The 26,448-nt window shown below is 50.7% G+C and overlaps 1 protein-coding gene across 7 annotated transcripts in view; it reads right to left on the bottom strand.

Moving 5' to 3' along the window:
* Tns1 (tensin 1) overlaps nt 1–26,448 on the bottom strand; it is a 185,641-nt gene that overhangs the window by 48,749 nt on the left and 110,444 nt on the right. For all 7 annotated transcript variants that reach the window (XM_042679011.1, XM_042679018.1, XM_042679013.1 and 4 more), the window contains 3 exons: nt 26,063–26,192; nt 25,074–25,139; nt 23,804–23,920 (listed from right to left, as the gene is read on the bottom strand). In XM_042679011.1, coding sequence (XP_042534945.1) covers nt 23,804–23,920; nt 25,074–25,139; nt 26,063–26,192 — 313 coding nt within the window. The remainder of the gene's footprint in view (nt 1–23,803; nt 23,921–25,073; nt 25,140–26,062; nt 26,193–26,448) is intronic.

Here is a 26,448-nt window from a genome sequence, read left to right as displayed (position 1 = left end):
CCACTCACTGTGAGACACAGACAGTGCCTCAGAGTCCGTTCTATTTGAGAGCATCAAGGCCACCCCACCCACTAGTACTTTCTCATAAAAGAAGACCTTGCCGCAAGGGCACTCAGAAAGCATCCCCAAGGTAAGCCGAAACACTCACACCGCTCACACTCTCTGACACCCCGGCCCTTCCTTGGCCCCTCCAGCCAGGCCTCACTCGCCATCGATTTTGCAAATGTCAATATTCAACCTGTTCAGCCATGTAAGTTTATCCCCAAGTGGCCTACTGTTTGCAGAAACATCAGGATCAGAATTTGCCAAGCCACTAAGACTTAGAAAATCGAAGAGGTGTAAATTATTTAATTAAACTCTGCTTGTTAAGTGCAAATGAGCATATTTCTTGCTGTCCTCAAAGAAGGAGCCAGTTGCTCCTGATTGTCCAGGGCTGGCTGAAGAAACCATACACTCACTCTAGGCCACTCTGCACCTTTGGTTGAACCATCTTCTTTACAGTGAGGGCAAAGTCAAGGATACTTGGGCCAGCCCAGCCACCAGGACAGCTCTACTGACCTGCCCGGCATGGGGGTGTGTCCCGCCTAGCCCATACCCTTCCTCCTCCTCTGGAGATGGAGGCTCCCAGCTGCGTGCGCGCATGCGTACACACACACACACACACACACACATTCACCTCACTCCCTCTCCCCACCCACCGTGGCCACATTAAGAGCTATTTATCCGGACCACAAGCAGCCGGAACACAATGTTGGTTTCAATCTATCAAGGCAGGAAGGGCAAAAGAGAGAGGCAGACAGAATGAGGGAGGGAAATAAAGTGGTGGAGGACAGGACAGGACACTTCAAAGAGGATGGGGGAGAGAGATTTAAGGCTGTAAGCGGACCAGCAATCAGCAGCACCTCTAGCGCAAGTCCCAGTAGCCTCCATGGGACTGGCTAGTTTAGGTAAAGCCACCTGACAAGGGAAAGAGTCTGTTGTGGCTCAGAGGAAGGGTGGCGGGATAAAGAGGTCTGGCTGGTGGGGGTCATGGGTACTGATGGGTACAGAAATTGGTGGTGGTAGAAACACAGGTTGCAGAAGCACAGGAGTAAGAGGTGCCCAGCCCTGACCCAGCCAGCCTGAATGTCCTGTAACACGGGCCATCTCCCATCCATTCCTCTAGGGAAGCTGGGAAGTCCACAGCCTCCTCAAGGCCCCACTTGCTTTGTCTGGCTGTGTCTCCCTGCTCTTCTAGCAGCTGCTGGGAGCCCCAGACTCCACCCTGGCCGCTGAGCTTGCTTCCATGCACACTCGGCCCTTAACTCCATTGCGGCTGAGATCCAAGGTGCGAGTCATGCTTTTGGAAAGATGAGAGGAAAATCCCCAGCTGACTTGGACGAGGCCCTACTCCCTAAGCTTCCCCTTGTCATACACGCATGGAGATGTGAGGTACTAGGAGCGCGGGCGAGGCGTGTTCATCCGATACATTTGCAGAGAACAAAAGAAGCAAGGGGGAGGCCCGAGTTGCATGGTCTTAGGGCCGTGTTTTCTGATTCTGATGCTCCTAAGAATCTCTTTGGGGAATTATGTACAATATAGGTTCCAGGACCTGATCTTAAGAGATTTTGACTTGGTAGAAGGCTGAGGGTTGACATTTTCAAGAACTCTCCTGGGGTTTGGGTACTCCCTGCCCCCCATATACACGAAGAACATCTCAGGAAACCCAGGGTCCAGTGAGCACACTTCAGACATCAGGTGAAGGGCCCCTCTTGCTTCCTGACATGAAGGAGAGGCTCTGCTTATTTAGATCTCAGGACTGATGATCCAACCATGAAGAATAAAAGATGTCATCCCAACTGATTATAAACGGTTCCTGGCCAGGTGCCGCTGGCTCATACCTGTAATTCTAACTACCCAGGTAGCCAAAATCTGAGGATCATGGTGCAAAGCCAGTCCAGGTAGAAGACTCTTATCTCCAAGTTACTATCAAAAAGCTAGAAGTGGAGCTATGAGTCAAGTGGTAGAGTGCTAGCTAGCCTTGAGGGAAAAAAAAACTAAGGGCACCGGTACAGAAAACAAAACAAAAACAAAAAACAAAAAAAGGGAGTTTGGGATCCCCTTCATGGACTCCATGAGGAGAGTCCTGCCCTGTCCAACCAGTAGGTCTGTTTGAAATGGTGAATGATTTGTTAAGGTTTTCTTGGCTAGGGTCCTGCATGATTAAAAAAAAAGTCCTTAGGGTCCATGTTCAGCAAATAACCATTCAATAAAGTACATTACTCAGAGTAGCAATGACCAACCAACATGGAAGGTAATCAATGAGATGCTAAGAGGAAAAGACACTGTACCCACCCTAGACACAGGCTTTTTGAAGACAGGAAGAAAAGTAAGAGTTGAGGAACCAAAGACCTTATATGTCCAGCAGGTAGAGAAATGAGACTGAGCCAGAGATCACCAAGAGAGAAAGCCTGGCTATGTTACACCATTAGCATGTAATTGACAGTCAAGGGTGAGGCTAGGAAAGTTCAGGAGCAACAGGTAGGAGTCATCAGGTGGGGCTGGGTACCAAAGATGGGGCTCTGAACGGGAAATAAAGTCTGCTCTCTCACCCAGGTCCCACTAGGCGATCACTCAGAAAGATGGATCCCATCTTAATGGCACAGTCAGCTCCTATCAACCACTTAGAGCCTGGTCTGCTGGCCTCACAGGGAAGGGCTGGATGCTTACTTGCAGGTTTGCTGAGTGACAGGATTCAGGAGCTAAGCATCAGGAGTGAGGCCTGGCAGCGTAGCCAAGCACTCTCCACTCTTCCTCACTCCATTCTCTACTTTCCATTTCCCCAGAGCAAAACCCTAACCCTCTTGCTAGACTTGCCAGATCTTTTATCAACTGGTCCTACCTGCCTTTTAGACCTCTGCTTCATGGTCTTCAATATGCCAAACAACCCCTACTCTATTCTTACAAAGCTATTTATAGATGTTCTTCCCACAGTGTCCTGGCACATGCCATTCCCTCTTCCCAAATACCCTTCCTTGCTCTCCCTCAAGCCTCTAGCTTCCTCCCTCCTCCTTTCAAATTTAGCCTCGGCTCCCCTGGGAGCCTCTCATCATGGAAGCTCTTTTCTGTTGTCCTCTACACGCACATCAAGCTCTGTCATGCTCCCCACGTCCCCTCATAGTTGACTCTCCTGTAACTCCCATAGTACCATCGTTCCTGTCTGTCCTCACCTCTAAGACAAGTGCTCCTTTTCCTCCCTCTCTCCCTAGGCCTGCTTCCCAGAAGGTGCCTGCATGAGCTGGTCTGTATAAATGGAGCCTCTTGAAGCTCAGGGTCACCTTACATGGCTGCACAGGATAGTCCTATGGAGGACAGAGGTTGGCACAGACCAGGGGCTCCCATAATTGCTTCTTACATTCCATTAAGCATTATAAATTGGTAAAGCCAAAGCCTATCACAATGGCATTCCCCATGGACTCCCCAGCCACACCACAGCCTGCACACATTAACTTTGCTAAGCCAAGGATCTCTTGTAGTCTCTGTTCACCCCTTAGAATAATTCTTCCTTACACACACACACACACACACACACACAAAACACTTTTCTTCACATAATTCAGGAGGTTCATGGATACCCTCAAAGTCCATCTGTGGATCCCAGATGAAGGCATCTAAGAGTTGGGGGTATGCTTCTAGAACCCTTCTCTGTCACCCAGGACTTGGGTAAAATGGGAGAGCACATGGGAGAGGAAGCCTTCCACTGAGAGACTGGGTAAGCACCCAGCCAAGGATACTAACAGGCCACCATGAGGCAGGAAGAGAACCAAGAGGGCAGGGAGACGTGTGCCAATGCCTTGGAGACGCAGGGTTCCTGGGTAGCAGGTTCCTGGGTGCACTCTGTGACTGTCTCGGCTTCCACTCAGACTGACTTCCCATCCCTTATCAGCCAGAAGCGAGGCACCTTTGTTTGACACAGCCTATGGAGAGCTCTAGAAATTTCTATAGAGAAATAAGCATCCCAACAGGCTCTGAAGATGAGCAGAATCGGGGCTTGAAGAGGGGGATCTGGAAAGTCAGAGCCTCTGAAAAGGAAAGGAGGCAGGAGGCAGGTGCCACCCCAGATCACGCTGGGAGAGGTCCACGAAGGTGGCTCTGAGAAGAACAAGGCCCGGGGCCTCAATGGGCATGGGGCGATGAGCCCAGCTGTGGCAAAATGGCCCCTCTCTTTTCATCTGCTGAACACGAGTTGGCTTTGAAAGGGACCCCCTACATGTTCAGAGAGTGAGCAGAAGGGAAGGAGAGCTCTTCCAAGCTGTTAATGGTGACCTCACCAGTGTCACCCACAAATCTACCTCCGTAGATCCAGGGAGTGGTACTAAATGGGCTTTTCCTGGCCACAGGCCCCAACCTGCTGAGACCAAGAAAGAGAGAAGGAGGGGCAAAGCCCACTGCCCACATGCAGCTACCTCTGAAGGGCAGCCTAGGACCTTGAAGGTGAAAGAGGTCACTCCCACTGAAAAGACAGCTAGAGCTGGGCCTTCCCCGCTGCAGCTTTCCCTCCCTTCCACATCCTGGGCAGCAGAACCAGGACCTTGGGAGATCCCAGGTTGGCTGAGCAAAGAGAAGCCTTGGGACTTTTAAAGAGTTTGTGAGGATCCCCAAGGATCCCCATTTTACAGGCTGGGGAATCCCTGAAGTCACCCCAGCAAGAATCTACATAGACTCCAAATGCAGTGCTCCTGTCCCCATAGAACTCGTAAATACAGACAGGAAGGGAGAAAAGGAAGACAGACACCCCGGCTATGAAAATCCACCCAGACAATATGACATACAGGGGATTCCAGTCCAGGGACAGTGACAGATGAACCCCAGGTCCTCCTTAGGAAGGAAGACCATGCTGCTGTTTCCAGAGACCATCTTAGTTATACCATGCCTTCCAGAGGGAAGAAGTAGACGCAGAACACCTGATCATGACCATGACCTTTATTTCAGACCCAAGGGACCCAGAGCCTGGAGGGTGAATGACTTGCCCTGGTGACATACCTACAGGACAAAAGCCAGCACCCTGGCTAGTCTCCTGATTCTGACTTGGCCAGCAGCTCCGGGGACCAGCTATAACCCGAGCCTGGCGCACCCACTCCCCGCCCTTGCCTATCCGGCACCAGACAGCACAGGACACTCAGGCTGGTAAAAATAGCTCCCAAGCCCACAACAACCCAAGCCCTTCTCTGCCAGGACAGATCGCTGCCTGGGCACTCAGAGAACTCTGGCCAGGGGCATCACAGAGCTGCCAAGAGCCCTGCCAGAGAGGTGGGGAGAAAGCCGTGAATGAGGAGCCTGTAGGAGGCAGCTGGGAGGGGTTTGCAATGGGGAGCCCCAAAGTTCAGGCTACAAAGTGGGGGAGCATTCTGAAAAACATCTCTCAGAGCTACCCCGGCTTCTGCCACATTCCCTCTGCCTCCTCGGTTTCCACCCCAAATGAACCACTGAGGACAACTCAGGCCCGCTGACTATCTACGTCGATAGATAGATAGATGGTGGCTCTACAAGTCCAAACGGGGACATCTAGCCCTCGCCAGCCTGGCAACTTCCCTGGGGTCAGGTCCCAGCATCACGGACTCCCACCCCAGGTCTAGAAGAAAGTCACAGGGACAAAAGAGCTGCCCAGTACTTACCCTCTAGACGGAGAGAAGAAAGACCGCCAGGACAAACGCTCTGATTTGTTCCTTGCACCTCAAGTTTCAAGTCATTCCTACAAGGCTGTAGCTCCCAGCGCTGTCCTGTGTCCTACTCGGGCTCTCTGGGACTGTCACAGGAGGAGGAGGAGCCAGCCGCTAGCTCAGCTCCTGTGAGCTGCACTGCTCACGGACACCACTCCCTCCTTCCCTCTCCCTCCTCCCCTCTGCTGCTCCCTCTCCTCCATCCCCCCTCCCCAGCTCACTTTCCCTCACTCTGGCTTGTAGGAAGCCAGTGGGATAACACTCTGTCTGTAATTTCAGCCAGCTGGGTCCCTAGGGCTTCACTTATCATCCTGCAGCTATGTAAGTTCTTGAATGACATCACGGTGGCTTTCTAAGCCCTCCAGCCTTGAGTGAGAAGTAGCCGGCCCAACCCTGCTACAGCCCCGACCTTAGCTCAACCCTCTATACAGCCCAGCAACAAGACACAGGGACATCCCGGCCCAGGTCCAGCCCAGCCAAGTCCCAAACTCACAACTGCCAGTCCCTAGACCCCAGAGTGGGAGAGATGCGGAGGAGAGGACCGGGGAGCAATCCCATAGTGAGCTCAGAGCACTCAGGCAGGCTGCAAAGACCAGTGAGAAAGGAGAGGTGACTGAGATTTATTTCCCCGAATTTTCCACATTTTTTTCCATTCTCAGTAAATGGAAGGCAGAACAGATGACAACAATTTTCCAGCTGCTGAACAATAAGGTGGAAATCGGGTTTTTGGTTTTTTTTTTTCCCCTCCTTTCTCCCCACTACCACCTCCCCACCCCTACCCCAGGCAGAGTTTAGAAGCCAGGACAAGGAAAAAGGGAAGAAAGAAAGAAAGAAAGAAAGAAAGAAAGAAAGAAAGAAAGAAAGAAAGAAAGAAAGAAAGAAAGAAAGAAAGAAAGAAAGAAAGAAAGAAAGAAAGAAAGAAAGAAAGAAAGAAAGAACGAAAGAAAGAAAGAAAGAAAGAAAGAAAGAAAGAAAGAGAGAAAGAGAGAGAAAGAAAGAAAGACAGAGAGAGAGAAAGAAAGAAAGAGAGAGGGAGGGAGGGAGGGAGGGAAGGAGGGAGGGAGGGAGGAAGGAAGGGAGGATGGAAAGAAGGAAAGAAAGAAAAAAAGAAGAAAAACAACTCATATGCTCCTGTAACTTCCTAGACAGGATGGGATGAGGATAGGAGACTAACGGATGAGTCGTCAATGCAAAGCTTTGGACTCTGGCCAAAAACCTTGGCACTTCTCTGATGGCCTGGCTCTGGAATGCCAGAGGGTGTCTGGATGGGGACACTGATCTTCCTGGTCACCTGAGAGCCTGCAGTTGACTGGCTATTGCTGTTCTGTTGAGCCCCATCTGGGGAAGTCATGAATGGCAGAGAATAACTTCCCAGAGGCTGGGGATGTCTGCTCTTGTTCCTCGTCATGTGGGTCTGAGGCTGATCACTGCAGCTGCCCTCAATTGCCTACCATGAGCATGGTGGGCCCAAAACTGTGCCAGGAATTCCCATCAGGAGATATAAAGACATCCATTGCAAACGTGTGTGTGTGTGTGTGTGTATGTGTGTGTGTGTGAGAGAGAGAGAGAGAGAGAGAGAGGAAAGAGAGAGAGAGGAGAGAGGAGAGAGAGAAGAGAGAAGAGAGGAGAGAGAGAGAGAGAGAGAGAGAGAGAGAGAGAGAGAGGTGGGGGGTAGAGAGGCCCTAGGGCTGTCCTTTAGTTTTTCCACTTAAGGATAGTGTTCTACCACTTAAGACACAACTCCACTTCCGGCTTTTTGATGGTTACTTGGCTAGAAGAGTCTCACAAATTTTCCTGCCTAGGCTGGCTTCATCTTGATCTTAAGATCTCAACCTCCAAAGTGGCTAGGATTACAGGCATGAACCACCAGCACCCAGTTAAATCACAATTCTTTATTTCACCGTCTGCTGTGATTTATTTAGATGTCAGTGGAATCTCCAAACCCAATCCACAGAGTTGACAAGCAGTGGCTTGAGGTTTGCAGCCATGCCAATGGGGACATCAGCGAATGTTTCCCCTTGCAGGAATGCTCCAAGTTAGTCTAGGACCCCACCTCGCAGTGCTGGCTAGACCTCACAGCCAGGCTTGGTACTGCCAGCTTAGGAAGGAGAGCCCTGTCAATCATCTGTTTCTTCACCATCCCCTGCATCCTGGGAAGCATACACCTCATCCAGCCTCCTCTTCATGTCAGTCTCTCTCTGGTAGAACAAGTGTCACCCAGTGCAGAGGCAGGTGAGGAAGGAAGAGGTAGCCCAGTATTACAGACTTCATTGCTTTTACAATGCTGGGGAATCAAACCCAGAGCTTCATATATGCTAAGCAAATGCTGTATCGCTGAACTGCATCCCAAATCCCATGGACTTTAAATAAACCATTAAGAATGGGAAGGGGTCTGGCTTACTTCACTTAATATAAATTTTTTCAAGTCTTTCCATTTCCTATGGGGAGGTATTATTCTTTCTGATGGAGGCAGATCCATTCATCTTGACCCATTCATCTACTGAGGGGAATCTGGGTTGTTTCCATATTTTAGCTATGGTAAATAATGCTGCAATAAACATAGTTGTGCTGGTGGATTTAGTATAGCCTTGTTTGTGATCATTTGGGAAAATGCCCCAAAGTGGGATTGCTGGGTCCTAGGGGAGTTCTATGTGTAGTCTTTTGAGGAACCTCCATACTGCTTTCCAAAGTGGTTGAATAAGTTTACACTTGGAAAAAATTATATTAAGTGAAGTAGGTCAGGCCCAAAGAAACATAGGTCTTATGTTTCCCAGGACAAGCAGAAAGGGTCAAAAGCTACGTGCATATGACCATATAAGATGACGTTAAGCGAAATGAACCCCAAGATAGGGACACAAGAGATTTCATCTTTCTTGCTGTTGTTTCTAACGTATTTATAATGTACTATGTGATTTTTTTGTTTCTTTTGTATGTTCTTCCCCCATGGTACAACCTCTGTTTTCACTGTATTTTATTCCAGTGCCCTGCATCTTGTATATACATTTTTCTAATTTGGGGAAGGGAAGGGAAATAACAAAATGCTGAAATAAGGATACAGGTTGACCTATTGTAACAATGAGATGTACGAGACACTATGTTGAAAACGAACTTTAAACTTCAGGGAGGAGCGGGGGAAGGAGGAGTTGGGGAGGTGGGGAGAGAAGGGATGGTAGTGGAAAAACAAAGGAGGAGGTAACAATGCTAGATAGGAAATGTACTCAATACCTTACTCATGTAACTGTAACCCCTCTGTAGAGTATCTTTACAATAAAAAATATCTACAAAAAAATGGGAAGGGGCTAGCTATGGTGTTCACACCTATAATCCCCACTGCTTCAGGGGCAGAGGTAGGAGAATCACAGTCCAAGGCAAAGCTAGCAGAGACTCTACCTGGAAAACAAACTAAACCAAAAGGACGAGGGGGGGGGGTGTTATTCAAGTGGTAAAGTAGTGTAGAGCGTAGAGTGTCTAGCAAGTGTGAGGCAGTGAGTTCAATCCCCAGTACAAAAACAAACAAACAAAGAGGATAGAAAGGGGAGAAGAAGACGAGGAGTCCTAAGCCTCAGACTCCAAACCAGAGACGACCACAAGTTGTACCGACAACTACAATGATCCCCTTACCTCCATAGAGCCTTCTAGAACTAACCAACACAGCCCAGCTCCTGACAGGGTTCTGTACCCCTGACTACCTACATATCCCTATCCAGCTCCACTCACACCAACATTAGCCTAAATTGCATGGATCTATCTGAATACCATCTACATTATGTTGTAAATTTTACTATGTCAATGTGGTTGTACAAAGAAATTGCTGGTTAACAAAGCGGTTTATAAACACAATATATCTTGATCAGTGTCACCCCTTTCAACATTTTCAACCGTCTCGCCCCTACCTGTCCCTCTCCTCATTCTTCATTTTGCAGAATATACACTGGATTCTTGTTTCCCTCTGCTCTTCATGTGTCCACTCCTTTCCCCTTGGACCCCACATTTCCCAAGTACTAACTTCCTGGTGTTTTACTTTGCTGACAGGTCCTCTCTCCCCTAAAGTCTGCCTGTCCTTACCACCAGAGCAGAGGATCCACAGAGGCCCAAGAAGGGCTCTCCACCTAGGAGAAGACCATCAACCTTCCACTTTCTAGAAACCACATCTCTGATAATGCAGCCTAAGATGATACCTAGCTCCTGTCACTGTGACAATTCAGCACCAAAGCTGAGAACACAGCACTTCCACACCATGCTCATTCATCCCACACCAACGCTTTCTTCAGGACACACAGTTTGGCCTGCCTTTTCTCTGTTCAAAAACCATGGAATGAGCCAGCCAGTGGCTCACACTTATAATCCTGTTCTTGGAGGCTGAGATCTGAGGATCAAAGTTTAAGGTCAACCTGGGAAGGAAAATCTATGAGACTCTTATCTCCAATTAACCACCAAAAAGCCAGAAATGGAGCTGTGATTCAAGCAGTAGAGTTCTAGCCTTGAGCACAAAAGTTTAGGGACAGCACAGTTTAGGGGGGGAGAAGGAAAGAGGGAACAGCTTACACTAAGCAACAGGAAAGAAATGTACATATCACCCAATGTGGAAGAAATAGTTGTATTGACAAAGCTCATAGAATTTATAAACATTATAGACCATGATAATGATAATTTGCTTTGTGAAGGTTAAAATGTGTTTGTGACTTTAAGTATCACTATCTCATTATACTGCGAAATTTATGTAATCACTTAATCTCAATAAATAATTATTTTTAAAAAAAGTTTAGGGACAGCACTCAGGTCCCTGAGTTTATGCTCCAGGACCAGCACAGATAGACAGACAGACAGACAGACAGACAGACAGGATATAATGGCATGCTAAGCAGAGTCTCATGAAACAACCCAGAGTCCAAGGATGTAATGTTGTTCAATTAATATATACAAGACTATTACAGTACTTGCTCTGTTCTGTCTTCTCCTGCATGTGCACGTGCACACACACATACACATGCGTGCACACACACACACACACACACACACACACACACACACACACAACATAGCAGAGAGGTTTTATAAAACACAAGTTCTAGAGGTGGGTACGTGGACTTGAAGAGCCTGTGGAGCCTCCTCAGGAGCCCAAGATTGAGATCCTAGTTTTGCTACCACTATGGGCAGCCAGCCCAAGCCATTTCCTAGAATCTGGACAGTTGACCCAGGAGGCTATCCTGAGCTCACCCACCAGCCCATCTCCCATTTCTGTCCATCCACCTCTGGGAGGGGAGGCCTTTCCCACAGTTCCAGATGGTCAGCACCACAGCCAAGGTCACAACCCAGGTCTGCTGGCTCCCAGAGGGTCATGGCCCCAACTTTCAGATCTGGGTCAGAGGCCCTGAGGCTAGCGAGTTGAAGAGCTCTGGGATCTCCAGCATTAAGAACCACAAACACCTCCAGGTCCAGCCAAGCAAAGGTTGAATAGTAGTGGACAATTCCACAGAGAGATCAAATGAACTCCCACTCCTTCATTTCTAGGACAGAGTCCACCGGCTGACCCACAGCTGGGAGCTGGTCTCTCCCGGGAGCAAGGGAGCCTACTTCTCTTGGCCACCCCCTTGGGAGACTTGGCCCTTCCTGTCAAGTTCTTGCTTTCCACTGGCAAGTCTAGAAGCATCTTCCCAGGCCTAGCTCTTCGCTTTCGCTCTTCAGAGACAGTATGGCTGAGTGTTTTGGTTGTTAGCCATGCATCCAGTGGCCCAAACAGAAGCTAGAGTCAGACACTGGGGGCTCACATCTCTGTAATCCTAGCTACTCAAGGGGCTAAGATCTGAGGATCACAGTTCTGAAACACTTACCTTTAATTAACCAGCAAATGCCTGCAGTAGAGGTTCAAGTGGTAAAGAACCAGCCTTGAGCAAAAAAGCCCAGTGACAGCAAGAGGCCCAGAATTCAAACCCCAATACCAGAAAATAATAATAATAACGTAAGAAAAAGCAAAACACAGAAGCAGGAAGCAGGGTTATGTCCCCAGTGATGCTTGACTCCATACCAAGCGATGTGGAGATTGGAGCCAAAGAAGGGGAGGAACACCAGGTGGCTAGTTGATGTGCCCCTAGGAACATATAATCTTGTCAGAGCCATCTTGGTTAATCACATCTATTAGTCATGTTCCTGGCACCCAGCAGGTAGAAGCCAAGGGGACTGCCAACTGACCCACAATGCACGGAGCAGCTCCCAAGACCAACTCTCCAGTCCCACGTAGGTCCAGGGACAGCTGGAAGTGACCCTCACCGGCCTCACCCAAGGAGCACAGTCATGGAGACAGAGCCTGGTGCCCACATCCCATGAGGAGCACCCACCTGGGCCTCAGAGGTTCCCAGCTGGGGGGCAGGGGGAATCTGAGACACTCTGCGCTTTCATATCACAATCTGACCTCATCGTCCCCAGAGGAAAAGAGCAAGCATCCAGGAACACTTTGATGCTTACCAATTTTCTTTTAAGAAATCCAAGTGATGCAGGCAAGAGTCTCAGCAAGCAGCCAGGGCAGGCCTGGAAGCAGCTGGGCTGGAGAGTAGCCCACAAAACCCAGCCAGGGCAGGGCCTATGCTCACATCACTGGGGAACTGTCAATGGGTACAAACAATGCTGAGAAAGAGAGGGGCAGGAAATAAAGGGAGTTTATGACAAGACAAATGAGTCCCCCAAAACATGGGGAACCTGACAAGCCAGGCCTTGTCAGAACCCTCTAGAACTTGCCTTGTTGTCCTACAGCCTCAAGCTATGCTCACTCAAGCCCTCTAGACAGATGGTGGGTTTGAGGGAAAGATAGGCCATCGCTGGTTCTCATTTCTTGCCTCCTGGCAGGCAGACCTCCATGTACGCTGCCACAGCTGAAACTCACCCCTCCTTACCCCACCTACTTCTTAACAGCATCTGTGTCATAAACAGACTTAAAAGCCAGGAGCTGTAGTGCACACCCTTAATTGTGACACTCTGGAGACTATCAGAAGGATCACAAGTTCAAGGACATCCTAGGCAGCCAGGTACCAGTGGTACCTGTAACCCTAGCTATTCAGAAGGCTGAGATCAAGGATCTCAGTTTGAAGCCAGCCTGGACAGGAAAGTCTGTGAGACTCTTACCTCCAATTTACCACCAAATAAGCTTGAAATAGAACAGTGGCTCAAGTGAGTGAAGAAGCCAAAAGACAGTGCTCAGTCCCTGAGTTCAAGTCCTAGTAATGGTACCAAAAAAAGAAAAAAGAAAAAGAAAGAAAAGATGTCCTGAGCTACACGGTAGGTTCCAGACTAGCCTGAACTGTATAGTAGGACATTTTCTCACCCTCCCTAGCCTCCCCAAAAGATGGAATTCGGGAAAGACTGCCAGGAAGCTACAACAGCAGACTAGACCCAAAGTATCAGGGGTGATTGATCATGGATGGGCCTCAGTTTACTCCTCTGAGCAGATCCAGATTGACCTCTGAACTCCTGCCCAGCATGGACTGCTCAACTGGGAGGAGACAGCCACGCTGTGTGCTGTGTGGGGGCTCTGTGCCCCTCTTTCTCCTCCTGCCCACCCTGCTGGGGAGGTTCCAGGCTCCGTGGCTATTTCTGTAGCAACCAGGGAGCCCAGGGCGAGGACAAGACCGGAATTACAGAAATACACACTGAGGTCCCAAGGGCTGCACAGGGCAATCAAGGCTGATTTATTTTCATCAGTGAAATTGCTGGAACTTAATCCCTAAGCAAGCCAACCCAGCAGACAGCTACAACTCCCCATCAGGGCAGAATTAGCTAGCCCCTTGTCTCCCAGGCCTCCCTGCTAGGGCTGGCAAAGGGCATGGGCATGGAGAACACCAAGGTTGGCCAGCTCAGCCACTAGGGCTCCAACTGGTGCCCCATACCCACTGACCTCTCTTAGTCTCTAAGATGCAGGCACAGAAGTGGGCAGAGATGGGCGAGTGGACTGTAGCCAAGCTTCATAGAGCAGGATGTGGGATTTGGAAAGAAATGGCTGAAGGTTTATTGATGAATCAAGGATATTAGAATCCGGCTCCACTCCCACCTGGCTGTGTAAACATCCATAAGGTAACAACATCTCTGAGCTTGATTCTTTGAGCATGAAGAAGAAAACCTCTTGCTTCATAGGAAAGTCATGAGGATTAAAGGATGATTGGGGTGCTTTCAGGATCTCACATAGGAGGGGATGGAGGAAGATGGCCTTTCCAGTTTTGTCCGAATCACTGGCTACAATGTCTTCCCGGATAGATACTTGACTAACCCTCTCCTTGCTTCAAATCTTTGCTCAAATGTTCCCTTCTCAGTGAGGTCAAGGCTCGACACCCTTGTGTACACTTCCAACTCACTTCCAGCCCCCACCCATTCCCCATCCCTCGTGCTCTGCTTCACTTTTTCACCTTCTAACATCCTCAGTCATTTTCTTAAAAGGCTGTGACCCAGAGCCTGGCTATCACAGGGGACCAGTGCCAGGAAGGTGAACCTCCACGTCTGAGCAGAGGAGCAGGTCACCCACAGTGGGCAACCTGTATGTGAATGATGATGGGCCAACCTACAATAGTGTGGAGTTAAGAACACTGGCCATGAGCCGGATGCCAGTGGCTCACACCTGTCATCCTAGCTATTCAGGAAGCTGAGATCTGAGGATCACAGTTCAAAGCCAGCCAGGCATAACAATCCATGAGGTTCTTATCTCTAATAAACTGCTCAGAAAAAGCCAAAAGTGGCTCTAGGGCTCAAGAGGTAGAGCACTAGTCTTGAGCAAAAACAAGCTCAGGGACAATACCTAGGCCCCAAGTTCAAGCCCCGTGACCAAAAAACAAATAATAATAACAAAAAAAAAAACAAATACTGGGCTTGCAGCCAAAGGCCCTGGCTCAAAGCAGCTCAAGAGCAGGTGCCATCCTCCTCCCCATTTTTTCCAGGCCACAATACTGGGGCTCGGAAAGCCTCAATCGATTTTCCCAAGGCCACCAGAAGGCATGCGGCAGGGCTGGATATGCCCTCAAGCAGCTTCAGTCCCAAGCCCATGTGTGCCACCTCCCATCAGGGACCCAGAGGACCTGAGTTCTGTCCCTCCTCAGTCCACTCCAAGACAGCAGCCTTCCCTTCCATGAAGGCAGCCTATCCCTGACGTCCCGCGAGCTCAGGGCCTTTGGCAGGCCTCTAGTAGGTCTTTTGCCAAGGAGAGGGGCGCAGAGAAGGAGGAGGAGATTTATAGGGGATGAGTCACCCCTGAGCAGCTGGGGATGTCGAGGGAGGGAAGGATCGCATAAACGGAAAAGGGACTGATCATCTGCCAGGCCCCAGATCCATTGAAACCATGGCCCATACATGGCCTCATAACTGTCCTTTAGACAGAAAGCAGGAACTAGAAGGGCAGATGGGAAGGGAGGGGCTTGGCTGGCGGAAGAGAGGGCTCCAGGTGGAGGGGCAGGGGCAGGTAGTGCACAAGGAGGGCATTGCCTCTCTGAGGCTGATGGAGTTGTAGGCCTCCAAGCCAGACTAGGTCAATTTGTGGTGGAGCTGAACTCTGCCAGAGAGCATATCATTCTCAGCCAGCACGGTACCAGGCCCCAGAAGGAGAAAGGGGCCAGGCATTCCAGAAGCAGGGATGGGCCCACAGGACCTGGTTAGGCCTGGTGAGGTATGCTCTAGAATAATCCAGAAGAATCTTCCCCACTAAGGGGCTGGACGTTGGTGTGGCTGAACAAACAGGCCAGAGGCGTGTCAGCCTGAGACATGGAGACACCTCCCGGGAGCCATGCGCAGCCACCAGCGCTGTGTGGTGTCAATGACCCAAGCCCGGTTATCTGAGCTTGGAAGCACAAGTGGGCCATACATCTGTGCTACATCTGGCCACATCTACCAGGCCTGCAGGAATGCAGGCTTCCATGGCCCACCAGCCACAGAAACAGAGTGGATCCTGGGCAACTGGGTTGGGGGGGGTACTAAAAATGAAGAAATGGAACCCAGAGCTCAGCCAGGACTGATGGGGCCAGTACCATTCCCAGAAAGCACAGGGCACAGGCTCCGTACACCCAGCATAAGTCCTTGCCCCTCCGCCTCTGCCACTCCTTCCCTCCTCACCCATCCAATGCCACAGCCATACAAGAAAAGCATATAGCATACAAGAAAAGCTAGGCTTCCCTTCCCTAGACTTTCTAGACATGGAGCAAAGTCTTTGTGCTGCTGTTAAATCTGAAAAACAATTCTGTCTCCTTTGCCTAGGGCCTGGTTACACGTAGCCCCTTGCCAAAACCATCCTCGCCAGTCACCTTCCCGGAAGCTGGAGCGCCCGACCCTTCCCCATTCGACTGTAGGTCAGGGCGGCTGGCACGCTTCTCTTGATGTTCCCTCTCTCACCCCCGGCAACCTCAAATTCATTTCTATTTCCCAGAAATAGCACAGTGCCCACCATTCCTAATAGATGATTAGAGCCAGGCTCCAGGGGCTCATACCTATAACCCCGGATACTCAGGGGGCTGAGATCATAGGATCACAGTCCTGAGTCAGCCCAGACAGGAAAGCCCATGAGATTCTTATCTCCAATGAGCAACCAAAGAGCCAGAAGTAGAGCTATAGTTCAAGTGATGGTAGAATGCCAGCCTTGAGCAAAAAAAAAGCTAAAAGGGACAGGGTCCAAGCCTTGAGTCCAAACAGCAAATAAATAAATTAAATAATAAAGATGATTAGCTAAGTAATGGAGAAAAGGGGAAGAAAGAGGAAAAGGGACCCAGGGAACAGAGGGGTAGGATTATGGGACAAAACGGCTTCAGGTGGATAAGAAAAACATTTGATTGATGGAAGCTTAAATTCCTCTTCTTGGATATGATTAGAGTCGCTATCTTGGGGACTCAGCAGGTCTAGCAGGAGAAGCAGGGGAGGGTAGAGGGGGAAAAGTACATACCCTGTCCCCTGCCATGAGCTCACCGTCACCCTGAGTATGGTTCCAGCCCCCCACTTTCCCGCAGATGGCAGAGATAAAGAGACCAAAGGCACATTCACACAACAGAGGAATGGCTTACTGAATGTTCTGAGCCAGACTGCTGCCTGAGACGGCCAGACACCTCTCAAGGCGGGTCCAGCCAGGGTCTAGGGAGAGCCCAGCCCAGCCCAGGGGGAGCAGCGCTAGGCAGGTGGCAGGCAGAAGCTCAGTCACTGGAGTCATGTCCTCCATCCTCAAGGTCAAACTGACCTTAAGTGTGAATTCTCAGGGTGCTAATTGGCCCAATAGGCCTGGGGAGGCCTCCTCTCCTATAGGAGAAGGAACCCAGAATCTGCATTTCATCCCTGTCTGTCACGGTCTCCCTGGAGATATCCCTCATTAGACCTGCCTAGCCTTTCTGTTTCAATGCCTCTGCCCAAGGGGCCAAAAGCCCAGACTTCCTGCCTCCCTTCTCACAGTCTGGAAGTCCTAGCCAAGTGGCTCACTCAAGCCCTTCCTACTGCAATCTAAGCCTGTCCCATAAGATCTGATAGATCAAGAACAGTCCTCTCCCGGATCTCCCACCCAATCTTCCCCCAACCCACCTCAAAGTCATAGGCTAGCAAGACTTTCCAGTAGTTAGGAGAGATGGCCTGGGGAAAGTCCACTTGATTTCAAAGCCCAGGCCCTCGGCACACCTGCTCAGCCACTCACCACCTGACATTCTAACACACACAGCAGATTTATCACTCAGGACCTTCACACCCTGTTCTGAGGCATCTGAGACCACTGTGGTCTCTCTCTCTCTCTCTCTCTCTCTCTCTCTCTCTCTCTCTCTCTCCCCTAAGCCAGCAGCAGGGGGGGTTGGGGGGGGGAAGCGAGGTGGGGAGCGAGGGAGGGGAGCCTTCCATCTTCCTGCCTGAACTCTGGGGATCCGGGGTAGTCGGGCCAGCTAGGAGGCAGATCTCTACCTTTTTTTTTTTTTTTTGCCCTTCTGCCCCAGGGCTCTGAAGCTTGGCCTCTGCCCAGGTTACTCTGGTACCAGCTCCAAGGTTGGAAGAGATCAGGTCCGGAGCCTAAAGCAGGCTGTGGGTGAATATCCCTTGAATGGAAGTCGTACAGATCCCCCAACACCAGAATCCTGCCTTCCCCACCAAGTCAGAGTTTCCTGGTTCTTTGCCTTCCTGTTACCAGACTCCATTTTCCTCATCTATAAAATGGGAACACTGGATGTAAACATGGAAGTCTTGGGGTCTCTATTTTGAAAGGGGCCCCACATCAAGGAACAGCACATTCCAAAAGTAAGGAAAGGGAGAGGGGCTTGCACAAGAGATGACTGAGGACAGAAAGAGGGAGGAGGAAAGATATCCGCCCATCAGATGTCAGATAAGAACCCTGTTCCTAGCATTAATAATAAAGAACACGTGCAATTCAATAATTAAAAGGCAACCAGCTTTTACAAGTGGACAAGGAATCTGGAGAGACATTTCTCTAAAGATCCATAATGGCTTATTAGCTCAAGAAAAGATGTCCAGCATTCCAGATTAGAGAAATGCAGACCATGTCTGCAGCAAACTGCCTCAACTGTACATCCACCAGGATGGTGAATCTCAAAGGCCCAAAACAACAAGTGTTGGTGAGGTCACAAAGAAGCTGGAGCCCTCCTCTCTTCTTCCTCTCCCTCTTCCTCCTCCTCCTCCTCCTCCCCCTCTTCACCCTTTCCTATGTCTGGAATGCAAAGTGATGTGATCACATTGGAAAAGAGTCCAGCCACTCCTCCAATGACTAGAAAGAGTTCCCAAAGAACCCAGCAAATTCCAGCCCTAACTATATACCCAAGAACAATGAAATCATATATTCACATAAAACCTCATCCACCAAGCCAAAGGATCACCAACTGCTACTGTCATATGGATACAGGACAGGGCCCAATGGAACATTATTCAGCAGTAAAAAATGAACCAAGTGCGGGGCTGGGAAGGTGGCTCAGTGGTAGAGTGCTTGCCTTGCATGCATGAGGCCCTGGGTGTGATTCCTCAGCACCACATAAGCAGAAAAAGCTGGACGTGGCGCTGTGGCTCACATGGTAGTGCACTAGCCTTGAGCTGAAGAACTGAGGGGCAGTGCCCAGGCCCAGAGTTCAGGCCCCACTACCGACAAAAAAAAAAAGAAAGAAAGAAAGAAATGAACCAAGTGCTGTTATAGGCTACAACATTAATAAATTCTGAAAAAAAAAGTGTTATGCTAAATGTAAGAAAAAGACACAGAAGGCTGCATATTGCATAATTGTACTTAGAAGCAATGACCAACATAGATGAATGTATAGAAAGCAGACTAGGGGGCTGGGAAGGTGGCTCAGTGGTAGAGCGCTTGCCTTGCATGCATGAGGCCCTGGGTTTGATTCCTCAGCACCACATAAGCAAAAAGAAAAAAAAAGCCGGAAGTGGCGCTGTGGCTCAAGTGGTAGAGCGCTAGCCTTGAGCTGAAGAGCTGAGGGACAGTGCCCAGGCCCAAAGTTTGTATGATAAAGATACTCTAAAACGGCAGTGATAACTGTATGTGCTAAGTAAACTAAACCCACTGGATTATGTGGATCCCTTTAAACAGGTGACATTGGAATTTAAAACTGTAACAAGTCAGGAATGGCAACTCACACCTGTGATCGATCCCAGCTACTTGGGAGGTAGAGATTGGACCACCTAGTCAAAGGTCAGCTGGGCAAAAGTGTTTGTGAGAGCCCACTCAACAGAAAGGGCTGGGCGTGGTGGCACTCATCTTGACTACCTTCGCCAGACCTGGGACTTGCCACCTGGCCTCAGCATTGGCTTCTCTAGCCCTGGTCTCCTCTGTACCAGTTGCCTTCCTTTCCCTGAAGTTGTGACAAGTATTAAGCACTTGATGCCCATGGTGTTCAGGAAACAGGAGAGAAGGGGTGGGCAGAGTGGTTAGCCTCTTGCTCCTCAGAGTTAGAGAAATCCTCCATCCTACTCTTAAGAGCTTGCTTCTGAGAAGGCTGGCCCTGGAACACACTGGAGGAATCTGGAAGCTGTTCCATGCAGCATAAGCAAAAAATCCTCAGTCCCACTCCCTCCCCACCCCCCGCCCACCCCAAGGGGTGCTGGGACAAAACTCAGGCCAAGAAGCTAATGGGACTCCTGGAGGCTCGAACTGTGGTGTCAGCCAGGGCACTGAGCTGGCAAGGCTCAACCAGAGAGAGGCAGAAGCAGCCGCTCCATTCACCCTTCCAGACCTTCTCCGTCAGGACCCCAGGCCAAGGGCTATACGGAGCCCTGGAAGTTCCTTCCCAGGTATGAGAGCCTTCACTGTTGCCCTCCAGTTCATATGCTGGAGTCCCGACCGAGAATACCACTGTACTAAAGAGGGCACTACAGTAGGCTTTGCTCCAATATGGTGGCTATCTTTACAAGAAGAGAAGATCAAGACATCGTCACCCAGAGGGTCGACATGTGGAAAGACAGGGCAAAGGCAGCAGGAGGTAGAAACTTTACTGCCACCACCAACGCTCCATCCTGGAATGGCTGCCATGCAGACTAGTGTGGGCTCTCCTTGAGGGAGGGGCCTCCTCTCCCCCAGCCTCCTCCTGACTGTGTCTGCTGCTCACTTTATCTCATTCCTCAACTTGCTCTATGTGTCCTCCTCCCCGGCACCCAGCACTTAGCACCCAGTACCCAGTACCATGACAGCATCCATCAGCTACAAGGCACAGCTTCCTCTCCTTCTCGGTGCTATCTGTTCTAGTTCCTGGACTTGTCCTGAGATGACCCAGATGGGCCTGGACAGCCCTGTGCACTACTGAAACTCCCAGACTCAAGAGCCCCATGGCTGGACAGTGGCCTAAAGGAACCACCTACCTATATCTGCTAATTCTGTGTGTACATGGGTGCAATGGAATCAGTGGCCTGGCAAAGCTAATGCTAAGGTGGGTGCTTTATGTGGGGGTCCCCTGGCCCTGAGCAAAGCCCTCACAGTGGCAGGAAGGTACTGGATGGGCCTGGTAACTGGCCTAGGCCAGGGTGGGTGGTCAGACTGCTGAGAATCAAGAGACCCAGCATGGGTTTTCACCATGGATTCTGGGCAGGGATGTGCTCAGGGAGGGGGAGGGGCTCAGGTTCACCAGTGTTCCTGGGGGCAGGGGAGGGGCAGGAGCATACACCAGTCCATGAGACCTGAGCGGAGTCACACAGGGAGCTTCGGAGGCCCGTGCTGCCAGGATGGAGGCACTTTAGAGGACGCAGGCCAGAGGTGACACCCTCACTCCACCACCAGCTCAGGGCCCCTCCTCCTGCCCCTTCCCACAGCACACCCAAAGAGCACCATGGGTGCCCCCTCATCCCCCACCCACCCTGGACACTATGAGCCAAGGAGTGGGATTCACAGAGGGACAGACACTGGCCCAAGCTCAGCCAAGGACCCATGGAGACCAGTGGCCAGACACAGGCAGAAGTATGGTCAGCATGGCGCTCCACACCTGGAACAGCTCCTGACTAGGCTGGCAGATCTGGGAGGGACTCAACTATCTGTGCCTGGCTCCCCACCCACCCAGGAGCAGCCATCGAGCTCCTGGCAGCATGGCTCATGCGTGGAGGGTCCAGGCATGACCCTGTCTGCAGACTCCTGAAGTACTGGTCCCCGTCACTGCTGGTGTGTCAGCGACTCAAGTAGGCAGTGGCTCCCCCGTTCCTGCTTCCCACAAGGCACCCAAAAGGATTTGCTGCTGAGTGCCGGTGGCTCACACCTATAATCCTAGCTACTTAGAAAGTGAGATCTGAGGATCACTGCCAGCCTGGGCAGGAAAGTCTGTAAGACTCTCATCTGCAGTTAACCACGAAAAAGACAGAAATAGAGTTGTGGGTCAAGTGGTAGAGTACTAGCCTTGAGCACAAAAGCTCAGGGATAGCATCCAGGCCATGAGTTCAAGCCCCAGGACACACACACACACACACACACACACACACACACACACACACACACACACACACACACACACACTTGCTGGCTGATTCCTGGCCCAGCAAACTGAGGCCCCAATGGGCAGCACTTTGCCCTGATGCCACACTCCTGACCTCTGCACCTGGCCGTGAGGATCTGTGTAGACACGCAAGCAAAGACCAGAGAGGCTCAGTCCTTTCGACAAGACAGGTGTGTCCAAGGGTCAACCTGGGGTCTGAACTCAGGTCTGGTTTTGTAGTAATCTCTGCAGAGACCAGGCAAAGCTGCCCAGGGCACATCATCATCCTCCATGCTGGTCCCACCCCCCCCCCCCACACACACACACAGCACTGGGACCTCTCTGCACAGCCATACTCCCTGCCACGCTCCAAGGGGTGCCATCTCCAGTACCCTGGAATCCGAAAAGTCAGGTGCCTTATCCCTGCTCACACATGAGAGGCAGACACACTGCCCAACTAGGGAGCCACATGGGCTTCCCGCTTCCTTCTCACCCCTAAGCCAGCTCCAGGAGCACAACTGAGGTACTGTCCCTGCTCCCACACAGAGTTGAGCCTAGCTCCTCCCTTCCTTGCTGGGACACACCCACCAGCAGGGCACAGGGAGCCACAGTAGAGGCAGAGGGCAGGCTGTCCACTGGCGGCTGTCCCAGCTCAGCAGGCTAGGCCAGGGAAGAGAAGGGGCTGGCAGAGCATGAGCATTCACCCCCAGGCAGAGAGCCAGCCTCTCGGCCTCCAGACAGGAGCCCCTCTGTCCTGGTGCAATGAGCTGACCTTTAACTGGCCAAAGGTCACACTGGCTCCATTCCCCCTGCTGGAGAGGAAGAGCCAGGGGCAGGAGAGCCAGGCCAGGGTCCCTCCATGCCAGCCTCTCCTCTCCTCTCCTCCCCCCCACCCTGCCTCCTCTTGCCCTGTCTGTCCTCCTTCCTTCCCTGGAGCCCCGTCCTTCCTCCTGGCCCTTCATTGTTTTACTTTTGATTTGCCTGGCACTTTGTAGTTCACTCAGGGTTTTTACATTTATCATCACATTGAATCTGCACCAGGGAAGAGATGGGGAGGCATTAAAAATTCCTTCAAATTGCCAAGTGTTCTTGTTAAAAATGCAAACAACTCAGAACTAAGAATGAGGCTGCAGGCATGGGCTTCAGAGCGAATTTGTTTCAGCGTCTGCTTCCTCCTGGGTCCCCACTCCCACCCCAGGAGATGGATGGGATGCAAGGAAGAGGAGAGCTTGGGGGAGCAGGGTCTCCAACTGAAAAGAGAAGAAGGCAGCCCCAGAGGGGGCAGGAAGCTATGGGGACAGATATGAGGACACAGCAGCCAATCCTGCAATGTTGCACAGAAAGAATGCAGCCTCACTGGGCCTTAAGTTCTCGTCCAACCATCCCCTCTCTTCCCACCTCTCTGAAATTTACTACTCATTCTGCTGTCTCTGCCAGAACGCTTTCAAAATGGAGCCATGAAGTCCAAACCTTACGTGAGGGAGGAAGAATGGCCAGAGCTCCTCAGCCCTGATCCTCCCCCTTCCCCAGTGCTGCCACATGGCCCAGAGATCCAGCTCCGGAGCAAAAGCCCTGGGCAAAAGCAGTAAAGCTTATCTCAAAAAATAATAATAACTAAAGCAAAAATAAGAGCTTGGGATGCGACTCAAGGGATAGAACACTGGTTAGGCAAGTGCTAGGCCCTGAGTTCATATCACAATACCAAAAAATAAAAATAAATAAAAGACTCCAGGGATCTAGGCAAGCTCATTGCGGGTAGGCTTACTTTCTAGAGCTCCACTCCCATCCCATTACACAAATGAGCAGCCAAACAGAAATACAGAGAGCTCCCTGACTGTCTGACTTACAGCTGACCATCCACGATAATGTTAGGCTTTAGAGCTCAATTAAACATGCATGGATTGCAATTCCGCCGCCTTGATGGCTTTGATTCCAGCTCCCGAACACTTTCCTTGGCCGTTGATGAAAGTTCAGAGGGCCCAGACGCTGCACATAAGTCCCCAGTGCTGGACCTCAGAGAATGCAGGCGTGAGCCTGAAGAAACCCAATGATGGGTTTGAAAGAAATGTAGTAAAGGTGTGTGGGTGTGGGGGGGGCAGTATTAGGAGTTCTGCTTAAGGTTTGCTTAAGCCCCCCTCCTCCAGGAAGCCTCCTCTCCAAGAGAACCAGGGCCGTACAGTTCCAAGAGGGGCTGGGAAGCCCCTGGTCCCCACCTACCCTCCATGCCATCCTCACGGTGCCCACTGAAGTTGTCGTAGGAATCCCAGCGGATGAGGGGGTCGGAGGTATTGTAGTCCACAGACACGCTTGGCCCGTTCTCCAGGTGCTCCATGCCTGAGTGGGATGGGAAATGGCGGGGGGGGGGGGGGGGGGAAGGGCCAGGAAGGGGAGATGGTGGGGAGAGGGGAGAAGGGAGAAGGGATCAACAGCGGGAAACACAGAAAGTCAACAAGTACCCCCAGGGATGTTCCAGAGGGACTTCCCTGTTCCTGAGCTTGGTGGGGGTGGGGAGCTGGGGGCTGGGCCTGGGTGGAGAACCCAGGGGTCTGGCTGCCTGCATCCCTGAACTCACACTGGGTCAGGGGGTAAATCAGGACAGGACACTGATGAATGAAGACCTTCTAAAGACAACAGGGCACCCCCTCCTTGCCCCCTCCCCTCCCCCCCTCCACTGGTTGGTCTGCCTCTTTCTTCTTTTCTGGGACCTCTAAAGCCAAGGAGCGACACATGTGCCCTGGAGCCCAGAGAAAGGAATATGGGACAGGCTTGTCATGAGCTGCCGGGGGCCCACGACAGCAGAGAGATCACAGCCCGGACAGTGAGAGGCCACAGAGCCCCTCAAAGGCCGTGGCCAGCTTGCTTAAAATGCTTTCCATTCCAGACAGACATCTCTAGGGAGAGGCGGAGTCTCTTCCTCATCCTCAGATGGTCGACTCATCAGTGAGCTACTTTTCTGGCTTGGCAGTCCTTTCTTTTGCTCTATCCAGAGTGTCTCTGCCTATCACCTATCTTCATCTCCTCTCATGGTATTTTCAAATAAGACGAACAACTGGTCCCTGTATTTAGGCTAGAGGCTTAAAGCTATTATTAAATTGGCCTTTGAGGTTGAATCACCTCAGTTCTCATAAATAACCCTCCTTCTCTAGCACCTCTGAGTGGCTCTCCTGGCTATTTCCTTCCACTCACCAAAGCCCTCGGGCTCTGACTATAACCAGGTGGTGACTTAATGGGACCAGAACAGTTTGTCCAAGCCAGCGCCTCTCTTGTTAGCTTTTTGTATCTTTTTATAATCCGGAGATTAAGCGACTGGTTCCTGCTTAGCTGGGGGTCCACTGTGATCCTGAGCTCCTGGTTGGCTGGCCCACCTCTCAAGCACAGGTAACCTGGTATGTATAGAGCTGACTAGTGGCAGGATGGTAAGGAGCAAGAGGGACAGGTGAGGATGGAGGGAAGGGACACAAGAATGAATTAGAACTTCTGCAAATACCTTGAATTTTCTCTGGCCCGTAAGAAAACACAAACTCCACTTTGCCATATTCTGGAAATCGATCATCTATAAAAAGACAAGGAAATACAAAAACAAGCAATGAATTCCCAAAAAGGACTCCAGAAAGGATTCTAAAAAATGAAGTCATATCCAGGCACCGGTGGCTCGCATCTGCAATCCCAGCTACTCAGGAGGCTGAGGTTCAAAGCCAGCCCAGGCAGCAAAGTCTGAGACTGTTATCTCCAATGAAGCACTAGAAAACCAGAAGTAAAGTTGTGGCCCAAGTAGTAGAGAGCTAACTTTGAGCAAAAGAGCTGAGGGACAATACCCAGGCCCTGAGTTCAAGCCCCACAACCCAGACAAAACAAAACAGAAAAATGAAGTCATATGTATATGGCTAATGATATAATAATTAACATGTTTATATCTGTTTGTGTATATACATGCATAATGAAATCATAGCTCCTGCCTACCCTAACCCCTGTGCTATTTGCCTGAAGTAACTTGCCTACTAGGCAAGTGCTGCTATTTGGGTGACACCCGAGCCCTTTCCACTTTAGTTTGTTTCTTAGGTAAGGGCTCCTCTTGTATTTTTTCCCAGGCCAAACTCAGATGGGATCCTCTGACCTCCACCTCCTGAGTATCAGGGATCTCAGGCTTGTGTGGCCCAGTGGAGGTTGAAAAAAATGACTGTTCACAGGACACACTGGAGAGAGCAGGAGGACAGAATGAAGAAGAGAGATGTGGGACAAAGAGGAGGCGGAGGTACACCGTCTGAAGTAGCCCTAGTCCCAGAGGAAGTGACTGCAGCCTGAAGCCCCAGGCAACCCCAGTTTTAACTCTGTTCTAATTTCCAGTCACTTCCCTCCCACATCACTAGGAACACCCAACACCTAGTGGACGGTGGAGCTCACCACCGCAGAAACCCACCGCATCTCCTCACCCTGGGCTCTGCTCAGAGCCACAGCAGCCCCGCTCAGGAAGCCCACCTTTGAAGGCATCATCAAGGTCCTCCTTCCCAAACACAACTCCCAAGTCATGAATGGCACAGGTGTGGAACTGCACACGGAAGATGACGTCCCGGGCTGGGCTGCGGAACTTCTTGTGGTAGCACTTCAGCTGGGGGAGGCAAGGGGCAAGGGTTGGGGAGTCAGGCCCCCGGAAAGCTTCCTGATTGGCTTCACTGAGCCCCAAGCTTCACCCAAACCCATGATCAAGAGGTCACCAATATAAGAGCTCAGAGCTCTGAGGAAACTTCTGGAACAGCCAAGGGACTAGTCCTGAACTGTCCTAGGAAGGTCCCATACACACAGGGAAATAGCAAAAGAGCGGGCTTGCCTGCAGCAGGCAAGATTAAAGTTAGAATCAAAGCATC

Source organism: Dipodomys spectabilis, unplaced genomic scaffold (genome assembly GCF_019054845.1).
Source record: "Dipodomys spectabilis isolate Male_0828 unplaced genomic scaffold, ASM1905484v1 ptg000051l, whole genome shotgun sequence".
Taxonomy (NCBI): Eukaryota; Metazoa; Chordata; class Mammalia; order Rodentia; family Heteromyidae; genus Dipodomys; species Dipodomys spectabilis.
Note: the sequence above shows the minus strand (reverse complement) of the source record. Positions and strands in the feature narration are given on the sequence as shown.